Consider the following 17122-nt stretch of genomic DNA (forward strand, 5'->3'; position numbering starts at 1 on the left):
CGTTTTACTTTTATTAAATAATTATTTATTTAAATTTACTTGTGTACGTGAAATCATTTCAGACTAAACGATTTGAAATAAGTATTCTCACAGCTTTTCTTAATACTTTCCAAAAAAATGTGTTTTATTAAAAGCGTAAGTTCAAAGATAATCTCTGTCTTACACTGTATCAAGCTTAACCTCGACAGGTAACAGAAGTAATAGTAGTATATAAGGATTATAGGCAACGTAAACGGATGTAGGTCGGTACCTTGATGAGGATTTCCCTCGGCGTCATTCACGCATTATGATAATCCTGCGTTCTATGTTCCTCAATTATTCATGAAACTCGCTCCGACTTTCCTCTGTGCTTAAGCTTCCCCTCGTAAAACAGATATCAGTACTTTCAAATTCGTTCTCGAGAGTAACCACGTGCGTTTTTTTGGATTTTTTTGACAACGAATACAACTCGCGTACCAGTTATGCTTATCCTGTCCGTTCGAACTCACGTAACCCCTTGGGTCACGATCGATGCACTATCAACACAACTGTCTGAAGATAGGCTTGTAGCACGTTTGCGTTTTGCTCGATTTAACATATGTCTATCATCACTCCTTCCCCCAAGAATATAAAAAGAAGCATAATTTCGTTCCGCGAAGTGTGCAACTGTCTAAAGGCATTAAAAGCTTATGAGATTCGCGGCGAAATTACATTGCGTTTGATATCATGTGTCATTTATTCGTTTTAAATTAGCGCTTCGTAAAATTTTCAAAATGATTATTAAGTTAATAACCATTACTGCGAATTAATAATTGTTGCGACAAACAAGATTACAAGATAGGAGAAAAAGATCGTTGCGAGAATAACGAAGAAATATGAAGAATAAATAGAGAAAATCGAAGCGAGTTTCTGCTCCGTTTCCGTTCAAGGTTCTTTGTTTTCTCGCTTCTGATTCATTGACCCTCGCGGGGAATTCCTCGGTCTTTCGGCGCATTGTCTGCGTTCATCGAATACGGTAGACTCCGATTAAAATGAAGGACAGGCAACAAGTCGTGCGCTCTCTAAGTTAGGAGGATATTTGCTTATGCAACGTGACACTAATCAGAATTAATATGCATACATAATTGACTGGCGTAAGTTAAACGATTTTGCATGCGATTATCAGCTTTCGCTGAACTAAACTGAAATCCCGAGGATATAGTGCTGCTTGTGTAAAGCACGTTTAAAGATTTAATATTCTTGATTATATTATTCTTGATTTCAGTTGTGTCAATATCCTAAAAATCACGAGATTTGTTTACGTTATTTCTAGAGGTATGCGAACAGTTTGAATTAAAATCGAATCAAATCCTGTGAATTTCAAATCTGAAAGATTCGAATTTGAATAGTTCGAGAATTTCGAATCATCTGTGATTCGATTTTTTAATCAATCATCTATTTTGATTTTATTTTATTTAGAATATAAAATTTAAAATTGCTCCATTATTTTTTTTCTAATAAAATACATTAAAGTACTTGGATAGTAACATTGTAATTCGTATAGAGAGAAAATGCTGTTGAATCACCAGTCTAATTGGAAATATAAAAATTCAATAACATTATTAATGAAACAAAAAGATTAGAAATAAAAGCAATAATAAATATAGTTAAATAAATAAAATTTAGTTGAATTAAGTACATATTAGTAACAGCCTATGATTCAATGTTTAATTGAATCAAACTACGTTTCAATTCATATTACAGTATTTTTCCTACGAATGTAGATAAATGTACGATATGTATTAAATGCTCGTTTATCAGTATAATATCCTCACATCTTGTTTAGTATTTATCATAAATTTTGACTTAATAAATTATTTTTTAAATTATTTTCCAAAATTCTGGAGATTAATTTGTTCAATTAATCAAAGAGGTTCGATTTGACATAAACATTTCAAGTTTAATTCGATTTCGAACACGTTATCAATTTTCGATTCCACTTCGTTTGATTTCACAAATACTTCTTGGTTCGCACACATCTAGTTATTTACATTTTGGATTATTACTATCAACTATCAACGGCCTATTTTTACGCGAAAGGCATACATCCGCGCAAAAATAGTGCGATAAGTTTCGATATAAACGCGACGTAGGGAAAGTGTTATTATTGAGACGCATTAGTCTCGTGCCTTTCGATTTTTCGTAATTGAATACGTCGCGTCGCGATGCATTTGTCATTGCGAGCGCGTATCGCCTCATTCATCTTACATCACTCACATGCATCCAAGGACTCCGCGCGCGTACGTATTGTACGTACGCGTGCACCTGCGCACCGTAACCCGCACCTGCGGTTGCGAAAAAATAACGAAAGAAAAAAATCGCCGTTCGGCCCGATATTCGCTCGAAAACACGAGCTCGAAAACACGAGAGCCGTTTTGCTCGTCAAAACAAAGGAAAAAAAGGAACCTCTGGAATTGTCAACATTCGTCGCTAAGTTGTGCGATAAATTATCGAAGCGACGCTGACGAATATTGAAGAATTGTCAATACTAGAAATAACGCAGAGACAACCTCGTGGACAGCAACATATTCCCGCATGTTGTCGATAAATATTGACAATGTAGGTCACATTTTCGCGTATTACGATGAAATAGCTGAACAAACTTTCTCGGGGCTGTATGTCTCGCCGACGTGAACTGGATAACAATAAATATTTAGAAATTAACATCCGTTTACCGAACAGACGTACCGGCCGATGAATAATCGGGAAAATAAACGTTGGCCCGCATTTTGCAGACTCTTAAAAGTGACGATCGCCAGTGCGAGGAGCACCAAAAACACCGGAACGCGAGTCATTTCGCAGAATCGGTAGATCTTTCCATCGCCACGCAACGGCGCCAAGCCGTGAACCATGTCACGATCTACTGTAACGATCGTGACACACCTGTGGGCGTAACTCCCCAGACAGGCAAGAGGAAAAAACCGAAGCGAGTGTGAAAATGACGATTCCGACGGTTACCCCGATGGCTACTCGAGATCGAGTATCTCCCAATTAACGATATCAAAAGGTCGTCTTATCGCTCTCGGCGAAAGCAACGAGACTGAACGTATCTGAGTCACCCGAGAATAAACCTATGCCTATCCCGATTAGATTAGAACGAGTATGGCGGCGGCCGGTAAACCGTTAGCATTCCAGCGAGGAAGTAAGCTTGCACAAGTCGCGCCATTATCGTGCCACTTAGAGCGAATCGGTCATACGCCATCCTCTCCGCTTCAAGGTTTGCTCGCGACTGCGGTGATCTACGAACCGTTCCGACTATCGCACGCCGATATCGAATTGACTTATCGGCAGCCCTCCTCGCGCGAATTCTCCTCTCCAGTCTTGATCAGGTAGTGAACGTACCTCTCGGGTCAGTCTTCTGTCTTCGTCGGTGCAGACTGGTCACCAGACTGCAAGAGAAGAAACTTCACTTCGACGACGACGACACGCGGCGCACACGTGGCTCTCAATCCTGGAGAACGAAACAATCGTGTGAATCGTCGGACGACGCGGAGATCACGCTCGTCGCTCCGCTTTTGTTGCGCCGCGTGACTCGCGGCTCGCGACGAGTCCGCTCGCACACTCGAGCTCGGGCACAATACTAACAGTCCTCGCCGACTCGTGTGATTACCAGTGGGGTCTGTTGGAGAACGGGCACTCTCTTGTGTGCCCGCCGGTTAACGATACTCCTCCGTTCCTTGCAGTCCATGCTCCGCTTACTCCGTCCTCCTCTTTCGCGTCCTCTCTCTCTCTTTCTCTCTCGCTCTCCTCCCACTTCTCTCGCGTCCTCGTCATCCCCTTCCCTCCGCCTCTCTCTTACTGAATCACTCTCTTTGTCGCGTTGTCTATCCGTCACGCACGCACTCACTCTTTTGCCCGACTACTGACCTTTCTGTCTCTCTCTCTGTTTCTCCTCCACCTCACCTTGCTTCTCTCTTTACAGTCCCGTCTGTCCTCCCCCTTTTCATTCTCCGGATCTCCTCCGATCGAGTCTACGAGTCAGCCCAAGGTCCTCTTGCGTTAAACGTTAACGAGTACGTACGCTAATCACGTACGTTAATGTCGTTAGCCAACTTGTCGGGGGCAATTTCAAGTACCGTGCGATACCGTATCAATCTCTTCCGACCGATGTAAACATCTCATCGCTACGCGCGCAGTTAATTAATAGTTTGCGCTGTAATTTTGTGTTAAGAAATTATGCACAACAATTTCTGCAAAAATTATTTTCTCTCTCTCTCTCTCTCACTCTCTTTCTATTTCTGTCCTCTTTTGACAAATTTTAACAAGATATGCGCGACTTTCGCGCGGTGCAAGCACCATCTCCGCTAAATTACACTCTACAATTTTAAAGTGGTTTGATAAGATCTCGTGCAACGGTATGAAGTAACTCGTTTCTTTTTATATGAGATTTTAATGACAGGCTCTCTTCTTCGCGGAGAAACTTAAACTCGACTCCTCCCGAGCAAAAATTACAAAGAACTAATTATAAAACTGTTTACCGCCAAAAAATCAAGAAGCCCTACCCTTCGGGAGAAACTGCAAACAGATAACCGAGGTTTATCCTTTGGTTAATTTTAAATGGGCTTTAATCGATGGGAATTTCACTTGAGAAACCTAACCGGCCGGGGCATTCAATGTTAAACATTTTTAAAACTGCAACGGGCATTTGATGCGCCATTTGATTTCCCGCCGAGGAAAAATCCATTTCCCGAGGACTGGCTTCGCGGAATTTATCATTAAAATTTTATAGCGCGTTGGCATGGACGGGATATATACGTTTGTAATATCACGCATTAAATATATGTCGAATGTGTCGACCAGTCCTTTTGATTTGTATGCGTCCTATCCATACGCGGTCCGCATGTAGGCCACGTAAACATACATAATTGAAACAACAGGAGACGAGTAATAAAAAGCGCAGGTGAAACATTCTATTATTATGTTTATTCCATTTATAATATGTGTGCGCTCTGCGAGACATTGCATTGTAATACTCTCCCATGAATACGCGGCGGTTATTCAGCGCTGCTGCGGCCTGAAATTGAGGCAGCCGGAATCCCCGCGTTTCCCTTTCGTCTAATATCAGTTAAACGAGACCGTCGAGTGCATTTCAGCAAAGCGCTCCAGCGAGCAGCTCTTTGCACACTAATAAAACATAACGGGATTCAGTGGCGCGCTGGTGCTCGCTGTAAGAAAGCAAGTGCGCTGTATCGTCGCACGCCGGTGCGCGCCAACCGGGGCCTTTGAACGTGTAACACGTGAAATTGTATGCGCGCTTAAAAAAAAAAGGGCAGCAACCGAGCGCCTTGTGAACATTTCAGAAACGTTCCTCGAAAGGGCAGCGTAATTAGACCGCGCTGGCTCGTGAATGAACTCGTTGAAAAGTCGATTGCCTTATCGGGGAATCGCCGAAAATATAACTGCGATCCTGCGTAACAATGGCTGCGTTCAGGAGAAAAAATAACTTTGTAACAAAAGTAGTTTTGCAACTGTTGTAAAATTCTTAAATATATAATAATAAGTTTCTAGAGAAAAGTTGCTAAAAGCGTACTATCTATTCAATATTTAACATTTTTATTTTGTATAAGCAACATTTGATAACAAAAATAGAAAGAAAAAACAAAGAATAAGTAAGAAATAAATAATATAGACAAAAATTTAACAAGTTTTATTTCGTTTTTTGCATGCATATTTTAAACATTTCGAGGGAAAAAGTATTCAAAAATTTCCATCGTAACACGCTGATTTTAGGATATGTCGAAGGCAATGCAATCGATAATAGAGTAAAGCGGGAGAGAAAGCGAGACAAGCTCTCTCATAATTTTTATGCGCTTGCACCCTCTTCCGTCGAGGCTGATTACCTTTACGAGGCCGACGCTCCTCCGTTTTGCTAGTTCGTTTCCGTTAGACAATACGCGGTACGTCGCGATGGCCAGTTGAAAAATAGCGGTCGTTGCACCATGAATTTTTTATATGACGCAGACGAGTCAGCACGCGACATGTCGGGCGATGCGTTACGGATAACCCGTAACGTAACGTGTGTATATATACGTGGAGCGCTGAATAATAGCTGCTCGCGGAGAAGCCGCGCGCTTCGATTCCGCGCTTCGGTTCGCAGCCGCGCCGCGAGACGCTCTCGTACCAGAATGCAATTTGTATTAGCAATGATATATCGGTAATTGCGACCTCGCAGAGCGCAGGCAGCGCAATTGCGCTCGCGACAGGTCCGTCGCTCCTCGCATTTTCGCATATTCGTGACGTCCGCGAGTGTACAGCGGGAAATAGCAATGTCCAACTATAACGACATTACCTTCTGTCATCGGACCGCGTCATTTATCGCCGGTTCTGCAATCGCGTTGCAATTATAAGGGATATTTGCTCAGTAAATAGGCTGCTATCAATTTGCATTTACGAAGAAAATCGCTGGATGATACGCAGCATAATGAAACTTTTTGTAGTTTGCCTCTTTTTATAAATTTGTATTATTTATTACGAATTTATAAACGTGAAGTTAATAACTTTTTTATCGTGTCTTTATATGGTTGAAAAATACGTATCAAAACATGTTGTGAAATTTTGAAAAATTATTTCTAATTTTGAGACTTGTTTTTATAGTAGAGAAACGGGAAATACGAGGTATTAAATGTTTGTTAACTGTATTTATTTACTGATATTATTTTTTTTATGCACGTATATTATTTGTTAGATTGTCTGTTTATATTAGTTATTACAAATTTATAAACGTATAACTGCTAGAGTTAATAATTTTTTCACTGCGTTTTTATATGATTGAAAAATATGTATCAAACACTTGACAAATCATTTTTAAATTTGAGATTTATTTTTATAGTAGGAAAAAAGAAGGACATTGTATAAAGATTTTTTTTTTATTGATAACATCAAATATCGAAATACTAAATGTTTGTTAACTTTATTTACTGATTCTTGTTTTTTTATAAATTTACATTATTTGTTTGTATTATTACAAATTTATAAACATTTGACATCAAATACCGAGATACTAAATGTTTATTAAGTCTATTTATTTTGATACACTAATAAATTTTGATCTCTTGAAAAGTAACGCACCGATAAGCGGCGCACGAATAAGTTTTCCATATAAAAAAAAGACTAATGCGAATGCAGTTTCAAGATATGATGCTGCAACTTTAAAGGAAAGAGGCGCTAACTTGGTGCTCCCTCCTCCATCCCAGGCGTTCTATAATTCATCGAAAAATACATTTCTCTGAGAGGCCCTCCGCTCGGGGCCACCTAAATATTTATTTCCAAAACGTTGAGTTAAGTTTCTCGCCGTCCGTCAAGCTGGCAGAAATTGTTCTTGACGAACTCGTGGAACGAGCGCAACTTGCGTCCCCGCGGAGGCAGAATACGTCTGTCTAGAATCCGGGGCTCGTATTCATATTGCACATCTATACGGTACCGAATACATAATATTTTGCGTATTAATCCCGAGTATGCATTTATGTCTCGAATGTGAATATTCCGCTTGTCTCGTTTGTATGCACTTACGTTCTCAGATGGTGATCTCGCTTGTCTTACATGACGTCGTTGACGTTTGCGTAAAGGACCGTCTCCCTGGTGAAAATAATGTGTTTATAAGGTGTTTGCTTAAGTGTTGAGTAGATGTTTAATTGGAGTTTTGAAACATTTATTGAAGTGTTTATGAGATGGAAATTTAAACATGGAATTGTTCATGCGACTGTTTAATAGAAAAGGGTTTTACGTTTTCGGAATGTTGCAAATGTTCAAAGGGAGTTTTGTAAAACTATGTATTGTAGCTCTGACGAAAGTAATATGTAGCCCTGGCGAAAGTAATATCTTTTTATTAAACATTTATTGAAGTGTTTCTGAGATGAAAATTTAAACATCGAATTGTTTATAAGATGTTCACGACTGTTTCGTAGACGTTCGAGAAATGTTTTCATAATGTTACAAATGTTCAGGGAATGTTTTATTAAAAGTGTTCTATGTCTTCAGAACGTTGCCAATGTTCAAAGAGTGTTTTGTAAAACCAGAGCTACGATATATGAAGTAAGCGTAAAAACTAGAGTTAGAGTAAGAAATAAAACTAATTTATTCGCTGATGCCCATACTTTAGCTCCTTACATCGGAAGTACGTAACTTTACACCTACTCCTACTTCTTACGCCAAGCTTAGTCCGCATATAGACAGTTCAGAAGATAAGAGGTCAAGACACGCCTGGGAAAGACGCTCTTTCCGTAATCATCAAATGCATTCTCATACCTAAAGACACGGGGTAATCATGATAATTGACCGTAATTCGCTATTAGCCTTCGGAAACGCAATTAGAATCGCATGACCGCGTTTAACGCTAAATGCGGCGTGGCCTAAGCGAACCCGAGTGACCCCGCGCAGTGTGTTCGCCAGGTATACGAGGTCGTACCTGAGCACGCACGCGTAACGGCTCAGGACGAGTACCCCGAAAACGACGTTAAGCCAACCGCACGCGGTGCACGACGGCCGTCGTTGATATACAGGCGCGCGGTCGCGAGATAATTCACCACGGATGGGCTTCGTGAAAAATTTAAGGCCGCATTAAATTAAGAGAGCGGAGCCGGCGCGCGACGCGGCGCCGCGTGGCGTCGCGACACACGTCGCGTCGTTGCACCCGGCCGACCCTATAAACCCGAAACTCCTGGCGAAACACGCCCATCCCGTGACGAATTAAGCCATTCAATTAGACCCGCGCGAAATACATTTCTTTCCGGATACGCCGGACGCGTGTCGCGCCGTGATAATGAAGAGGTATAGACACGCTCGTGCGTCGGACACGCCTTCATCTTCCGTCCCCCTGCAGATGCGCTCGACGACTCCGTCACGTCCGCGACTGGAACCCCGTTTCGAGTGATTTATGTAAGCTGAAACAAAAGTCGAAAAAAAAAAGAATCCTATCCGTAATTTTGAACATCTAAAAATGGGAATATAATAAAATATAATAAACAAATTTTTAATATAAAGAAACTTGGCGATGCTAGACCGAATAAAGAAAACAATTGAAATAATAATAAATTTAACTTGAATGTGGTTACTTTATTATTTAGGTGGTTTAGCAGCATCCAGTTTTTTAGCGTTAAAAATTTTATTTTCTTTCAATTAAATTTTTTTATTTTATATTATTATCTCTTTAATGATTAAATCTTTTATTTAATTAAAATATACATACCATTTGGGTTTTATTTTGTTTTAATTAAATGTACTACCCATTTTGGTTGCATTTTTTAAAAGTTGTACAATAATTGCACTTTTTCGATAAAATATACATATTCTCTTTTTAATTAGCGCAATTTAAATATTTTATACATTTTTTTGGAAAATGCATATCATTTAGGGTAAATTAGATAATAACATTTTGTGATCTCGTTATTTTTTAAGAAGAATTAAAGTTACTGCCATTTGGATTTTATCTTTAAAAATATCACTACTTGTGGATTTGCGGTAAAGTAGTTTTTATTCTAAAAGTACGTATACTTGGCATCTTTACATATATATTTTTAAAAAATAATGTCACATTTACGTAAGCTGAAATAAAACTCAATATGGAAATTTCTTCGTAATCTGAAACATCTAAAAGTGGAAATATAAGTCTGAAAAAGAAGTGTGCAGTACGTCAATTATATTTGTATTTTACGAACATAAAAATTGTGTTATTCTATTTCTAATTTCAGATCTGTCCTTATTTCAATGCTTTTTTTATCATTAAATTACGTACAATGAGTAACAAACAATTAACTTTTTTTTTGCTTTAAAATTTTGTAAAGAACTTTCTGTAGATTTTTGGCTGCTAAATTCGAATTTTTAAAATGTCTCTATCACATCAGGATTTTAAGAAATCTTTTGAAATATTGCTAAATATTTCAAGATATAACAAGATATTTTTTAGACATCTAAACAATATATCTTTTTGTTTATGTGAGTTATTAATTATTATTTTTTAATTATTTTTCTGTTTTCAAAATCAAATACATTATTATTATTTATTTAAATAAATGTACGCGTGGAACGAAACGATTTTACTAAAGTATCTAAAAATTTAGATTAATGCAGATCTGCAGATAATTTTACTGGACCATAAAAATAATTATGTGCAACGTCCAAGTATAAATAGTGAAATTTTTGAATAATATAATAACAAGTTTGAAAATCTTACATAATTACTTTGACGGTCTAACAAGATTATTTTCAAAGACTTGTAGCTTCCTAAACTTTTAGAATACTTTAGCAAAGCCGTGCTTTCCGTAATTGAAATCTGAATTACAATAATGAGTTAACAAGTTGTTAAATCTTTTTATTTTTTTAAACAATTTAAAAATATAAAATACGACGCGTATTTCATGGACTATAATTCTAATTTGTCAAATATATCTTCCGTGCTGCGCGGCGTATCATATCTAGAATTTGCCCGTCGCCTGAAACGCAGTTAGCGTAATCTCGCGCGGACGTGTATAACTTTTATTCCGAATACAACTTGCACGTATTCCGCGAGTAATTTCAACGTAGTAACGCGTTGAACTTCGCGGATTGTTATTTTCCAGTTTCAGTACCCTTCACGGGGAATACGCGCCGGGAAATCGCCGGGGGTTCGTCGATCCGCGGCGCCGTCTGCGACATATAAGCACGTCGTGCATTTCACTGTGACATTCGCAACGTAGTATCGGTGATCGTAGATCGTCCCGCGATTGCGTGACCATGCCCGTCACCTTACCGATGCGCGGCATCGATACGTCAGGGAAAATTATCGATCTTCCGGTGGCGCATGTACAGGAAATAATTCCTCGTGACTGAAAGTCGACACATTTCGCATGAAATAGCGTAACATAAAGGATTCCGTTAGTCTTTCCGTCTTCCCCCCTTCCCTTTCTCTCTTTCTCTCGATGCGTTTTCTTTCGTCAACGATCTTTCGCAACGAGCTAAAGACGATACGGCGTCCCTTTTCCGCGCGTGACGAGGCGGAAGTTGGAAGCGGATCTTGGTACGAAATAGGAGAGAAACCCTTGGGTATCGTCGCAATAAACACCCGACGTATTTTACGCCAGTTTCACATTTATGAATTTTGCGTCGATCATGCAAAATGCAGCTTGAAACGTCGCACGCTTTATTAGCTCGACATATATTTCGCGTGTACACAATAATTGAACGTAACTTATTCATACGGCCGGTGTTTACGGCCACGAGAGTTCGATGGTAATTCGTCGCTTTTGCGCCGGCCGTTGCGACCGGAAAGATGATCGGAAATGAATATTCACGAGCTGCTGCGCGCGTCAGCTCAGCGAACGGCATTCTGAGCGTCCGGCGAATCATCAACGCTTATTTTTCCAGCGATATTTTTTCGCCCGCGAACGGAGGTGGAGGCGACCGCGGGAGGGCATTATCGCAATTAATCAAACGCCGTATCGACCGACGAACGACGGAGAGCGGAGAGCGGACAAAGAGTGGTTGCGTCGCTGTCACGGCGCAAATTACGGCGCGATTATCTCCGGCCCCGCGGATTCGATTTGCTCGCGTTAGGCGCCCCCCATCCGTTACCGATACGACGGAAATGTCGGGCGTGATATTTTCACCCGGGCGTGTGTTCCTGGAAAGGCATTATCCCGCGCCAGGTGGAACGAGTGCAGGTGGTGGTGTTCGGACGCGAAATTCGGTGGCCGTTACTCGCGCAGTTTATCGAGAGCACCGTTTCCTCCGTGCTTGCTTTGATGAACCCGCTCAGCTATTTTCCTCGGCGCATGTGAGAGCGTAAATGTGACGAGAAACACGCGAGTGCACATAAGCGCCTTCAACACGTTCAATCGACTAACGTTTTACGTCAGAATTTTTAAAAACAAATTTGTATCGAATGCTCCTTTCTAGGACATTTTGCTTTTGCATCGTGATATATTTATAAAAATAGTTAGAAATTATAATTTAATTCTAAAATGTTACTCATGCTTTTCTTACAGTAACTCTAGGTGAAATTTCACTCACATAATTAAGAATTTTATTTGGATTTTTATAGTAAGGTGTTAGAAGAACTAAACTATTAGGTGAGTGTTGTAAAGTCTTGGCTCTTTTTGAACAGACGATGCTATTTTTGTTACATAACATATATCAATGCTGACAGATGCTGCAATGAACTATATATTGAAAAGATGATGTCAGATGTCTATAAAAGAAAAGTTGGTGTCTTTTGAGCTATTTACAGTGCTATTTTGTATAAACAAAAATGAGTTACAGCACTATTTGTCTTAATAAGAAAACAAGAATATTTGTATGCGATTGTATGTCTAATTTTGGAAAGAAAAAAAAATGAATGCCGAAAAAAATATTTTGGGAAATGCGTCACAAATGCATTCTACAGTATATTTGTTGCTTTCCGAAATTCGATTATAATTACACACAAATATTCTTTTCTAGATTCATTTTTGTTGAAGCAAGATAACACTGTGAATAATTCAAGTGGAAACAACTTTTTATAGACTGCTCACGATGTCACCTTTCTAATATATAATTTGCCGTAATATCTGATATAGTGTGCTCAAAATTAATGCTAAAAAGGGACCAAGATTGATCCATGCGGAAAAGAAAAACATGCTTGTTTGAAAATTATCTTTATTTTTAAAATGTTAAATGTTAAAATCAAATATAGCGAACAGACATAATTTGTTTACATGCAGAAGAAATTTTGTAGTTTTATCAAAAAATGTATTCTCATTATTTAATAAGAATTTTTATAAGTTAAGATAAATATCAGATAAAACTAAGAAAATGTCTTTAAATGAAGAATTTAGAATTTTTGATATTTTTTTGTGCTTTTTAATTGATAATTATAATATTGAAGTAGAAAAATGGAAAATATTTTGCTGAAGGTTAAGATTATCAAATTCTTTAAAAAAGATTAAATTATATATATGTAAGATTATCATTGTTACATATCTAAGCAAACATTTATATTTTTTCCATTTTAATGTAAAAAAAATCTTATTAAATATTAAAGTTTATCAAAGTTTCATTAACAAAAAGTGTAGTAAACTTGAATTAACACTTGATAAGTGAAAATTCACTCTCAGTAGCACTCTAGAGTTAGAAAAACTACAAGTGAGATCCGTATGTATATACACAGAAAAAAATGAGTATCAAATCAACAATTTATTGTTTCATATGTAAGCAAGAATATAAAATCTTCTGGAAACAAATTATGTCTGTTTAAGATTATCAACTTTTTCCAAGATTTTATATTCTTGCTTATATATGAAACAATAAATTGTTGATTTAATACTAATTTTTTGTCCTGTGTATGACGAATACATGACGAATACACACCATATGAAACATATTGTTTGGTGTGTAACTTATTAAAATTTCAGATAAAAAAAAATTAGATTTTTTAAACAAGGACTCTGGGGAATTAGACAAGGTTTCTGAAAATAAATAATGCTGAATAATGCATTCGGCGTACAGCGTTTTGCCATGCATAGAAATTAGCGAGCTCCGTGCGAATTTATTAACAGTGTCCAATTGCTTGGCGGGATACGTCTTGCAAGTTTGCCGAGGGCCTCAAGGGAGGAGTCGACGGTGCAGGTGCGTACGCAGGCGGCATGCATCCCCGGCTCAGACTCACCCTCCTCCAACAGCGACTCCATGGCGGAATATCTCTCTCCTTTTCTCTTTCTTCCTCTTTCTCGGGCAGAGGTCCAACGAGTTTGCGAAAATTGTCTACGACTCACGGGCGGGTCGAGTATATATTTCGTAGCTCTCGCTTTGGTCCAGCGCCAAAGATCTCGCGTACACGGTTTCTCGCGGTACTCGACGATCGATGCTCTCCTCAACAGTCGCGGTACCTCAGATGTATCGCCGTCGTGACTCCTATACCGAGATACCGAAATCCATTTCCCCGCGACCCTCGAGGTACCAATACCGGGTCGAGTCAAAGGTCAAAGTGGAAATACGCGAAGAGTAATTTCGCGACTCGGTTATTGGATTCGCGCGATGTTGATGTGTATTCGCGAGATGCCATGTACGCACGCACACATTCACCGTTGGCACGCACTCGCAGGAGCGATGCCTGGCGGAAAGCAATTTCCCTCGGAAGATCGGATACGGAATATATTACTCGCATTAATGCGTTTGCATTAAGATTGCCGGTTGTTGAAGTTCGGTCCCGGTGCGCATCGTTTTACATCTCTATAGAGAGAGAGAGAGAGAGAGAGAGAGAGTTGTAATTTGCGATATGCGGATGGCAAACGAATTATGCGAAGCGCGAATTGCCTTCGCATATTCGCCTTCGATTTGCAATGATATCACCGTTTTGCCGATAACGATCCGGAGGAACGAATCGCCTCCTAGAAATTCAACTTCCGTGCCAATCGGGCGCCTATGGCGCCAGTCCTCAGATAATTTCGCAACGACGTTTACGTAAACTCGAGAGCGTTACGTTAAAGTCGGCGCGTCGATGCGATCCTCGCGAACGGGATTTTGCGCGAAATCTCGCGCGGCACTCGATCCGCGTGAAATGTTGGCCACGAGACGCGAATTTTTCTACTCGCCACCCCGAGGGAAGGATCGCCCGGACTGTACGGCAATCCTCATCCTTTCTCGAATCCCCGACGTGACGCCGCCGCTCCGGTTTACCGTCGCCAGGCAACGGAACCCTCGTTCGTGTGCGAGTACTCGCGTATACTGGGCCACGGCATCTAGCTCGCCGATACCCACGAGCGCCTGACGTATGCCCACACACCCAGCACGGTCTGGCGCCATCGATTGCCAGCCACCCCTAGAGCATCCGCGTGGACCACATCCGAGGATCGGAAACTCTGACGTGCTGCTTCGTTCAATGGAATTCTCCCCTGGCGATACACGCGGAGGGGGAGGATCTTGTGTGTTGGTGCAGTAAATAATAAATATGTTTATTTATTATATCCCCCGTATTGTTGTAAATAAATGTAGCGACCGTGTTTCGTGAGCGGCATCGGGAAACTGAGCTCTCAACGATATTGCAGGCGGTTTCACGGCACGCGGCGATGCGTTTGTTAGTATCGAACCGACGCGATATCTCCTCATTTTGTTAGAATATACAAATTCCGCACGCACACTTTTCGCATCAACGACGATTTGCTGCATCTGTGGCTCTTGTGCGATGCATTTTTCGCATGTCTTCACTATTTTGCGGATTTAATTATTTTTTAAAATTTATTTATTCAATTAACGCGATGCGGAGAAAATGTAAAATTACGGAGAAAATTTTGAAATTTGAATATGTGAACGGAGTTTTTTTTTTACTCCGACTCCATCGTTATCGAATAATGCATTTCTGTAAACTTTTAGAAAAATACAATTCTTTTCATACTTACGACGAGAACACTACGATGAACAATCTTGAATTGTTACTGTCGTTGTCAACCACTTCAATAAGAACCATTCAACGAGATTCTTGTCTGGATAAAAAAGAAAAGTATCGAGGATCTTTCAAACCTTCTCGTAGTAACTACGAGAGTAGTTACCTCGACCAAATTTGCGTGTTTGTGAAGTTCTGTTAAAAGACGAATGAACAATTTGAAATAATTTTTTGGGAAATTATCATGTCAGAATATTGTTTCAAAATTTAATAGAAGTGTACGTTTGTCAGAAAATTATTTGAGAATTTAATACAAGTTTTATACCGAAGTGTTGATGCAAGAATCAAACGTACGAATCTTGAAAATGAAACATTTGAAATCGGTATAATTATAAAATTTTAAGAATATTAATGTGAAATAATTGTAGTTGTACTTTGAGATATTTGTAGAAGGATAAAAAGATGATGTCGGCAAACTTGGTATTTCAAGATACTAACTCAATTCCTCTTGAAACACAATAACAAGCATGCCGGCGCATACAGGTATATCAAAAATATCCTGTGTGGTCATATATTTCGCATAACGGCACAGGGTAAACATTACGGCGTGCAATAATTGAGTTATCACATTAACGGCGTACACACACGGCGGTCATGCATAAATAAATATAATAATCCGCAAAGCGGCGTTCCTCGCGATTCGCCAGGCGAATTAACGCGCGCGCTTTTGTCGAATGATATTTTATTTAATGTCCACGGGAATCAGGCGTTTTCACCAGTAGTCGACGTCCGGTCCTCTTCTTTGCGCTCGTGCATTATTTAGACGACGGCATTGTTTTAATGCCGATCCGGATCGTTTGAAATGACAGTTATACGCTCTAGCGTAGAAAGTAATATTGTACCGTTGACCCAACGCGTCTATGAAATATGGTATATATAATGAAATTTTATCTCTTAACGAGAATTATTATATTTTGCGCTCGTATTGTAATAAATATAATATATTTTTATATTAATACATACATATTTATATTGATACGGGTGTACGTATAATATACAGGCTATCCCATTTTAAATGACGGATTGAGATTTCTCGAAAACTATAGAAAATACAAAGAAATATTTCAGACAAAAGTCGTATGGTCTGAAGGGGGATAAATAATGGTAAATTTGGGAAAAAATAAATTTTTTGAATAGAATTATATTATTGTATTTTATATAATAATTCCTTTGATTATTCTATATATAAAAGTATTAAGTACAATAGAAATGTCAAAAAATTAGTAATTTACGAAATATCTTTACTCGACACATTTCGACGTAAAGCATAAAATATCTCGTAAGATATTCAATGTTTTTGACAATTGTATCTTAATTCTTTTATATAGAATACGAGAAAAATCAATTGGTCTAAAGGAGATACATGGTTATTTGAAAAAAAAATCATACAATTTGTAGTGTTCAATTATGTACCTTTTTGCGTAAAAAAATCATATAATTTTATTTTAAGAAATGGTCATGATTTTCATATGACTTCAAAAAAATAATTTTATTTGAAAAATTACTTTTACTATTATTTGTGCCCTCCTTCAGACTGTACCAACTGTCCGCAACATTTTTCCGTGCCTTCCTTTCTTTTTTGAGAAATATTAATTTGTCGTTGAAAATATAACATTCTGTATATTTTTACAGCACCACGCGAGAAATCAAATCGTTACATTCATCTGTATAACTATGTCTCTCTGTGATATAAAAAAAAGGAAACTAAATAGAGAG

At 38.8% G+C, this 17122-nt stretch overlaps 1 protein-coding gene across 4 annotated transcripts in view; it reads right to left on the bottom strand.

The window, feature by feature from the left end:
* Positions 1–14684, bottom strand: part of LOC105197020 (choline transporter-like protein 1) — a 30232-nt gene extending 15548 nt beyond the window's left edge. The window contains exons 1-2 of one of the 4 annotated variants that reach the window (XM_026136125.2): positions 13634–14681; positions 7528–7593 (exon numbers count right to left, since the gene is read on the bottom strand). Coding sequence is in view for 1 of the 4 variants with exons in the window: in XM_026136123.2 (XP_025991908.1) it covers positions 13634–13655 (22 nt within the window). In the remaining 3 variants the exon portion in view is untranslated. Of the gene's footprint in view, positions 1–250; positions 1341–3360; positions 3695–7527; positions 7594–13633 lie in introns of those variants that run through there. The other 3 variants (XM_026136123.2, XM_026136124.2, XM_011163235.3) reach the window with 3 other exon arrangements.
* Between the last annotated feature and the right edge of the window lie 2438 nt (positions 14685–17122).

The sequence above is a fragment of the Solenopsis invicta genome, chromosome 8 (genome assembly GCF_016802725.1).
Source record: "Solenopsis invicta isolate M01_SB chromosome 8, UNIL_Sinv_3.0, whole genome shotgun sequence".
Lineage (NCBI taxonomy): Eukaryota > Metazoa > Arthropoda > Insecta > Hymenoptera > Formicidae > Solenopsis > Solenopsis invicta.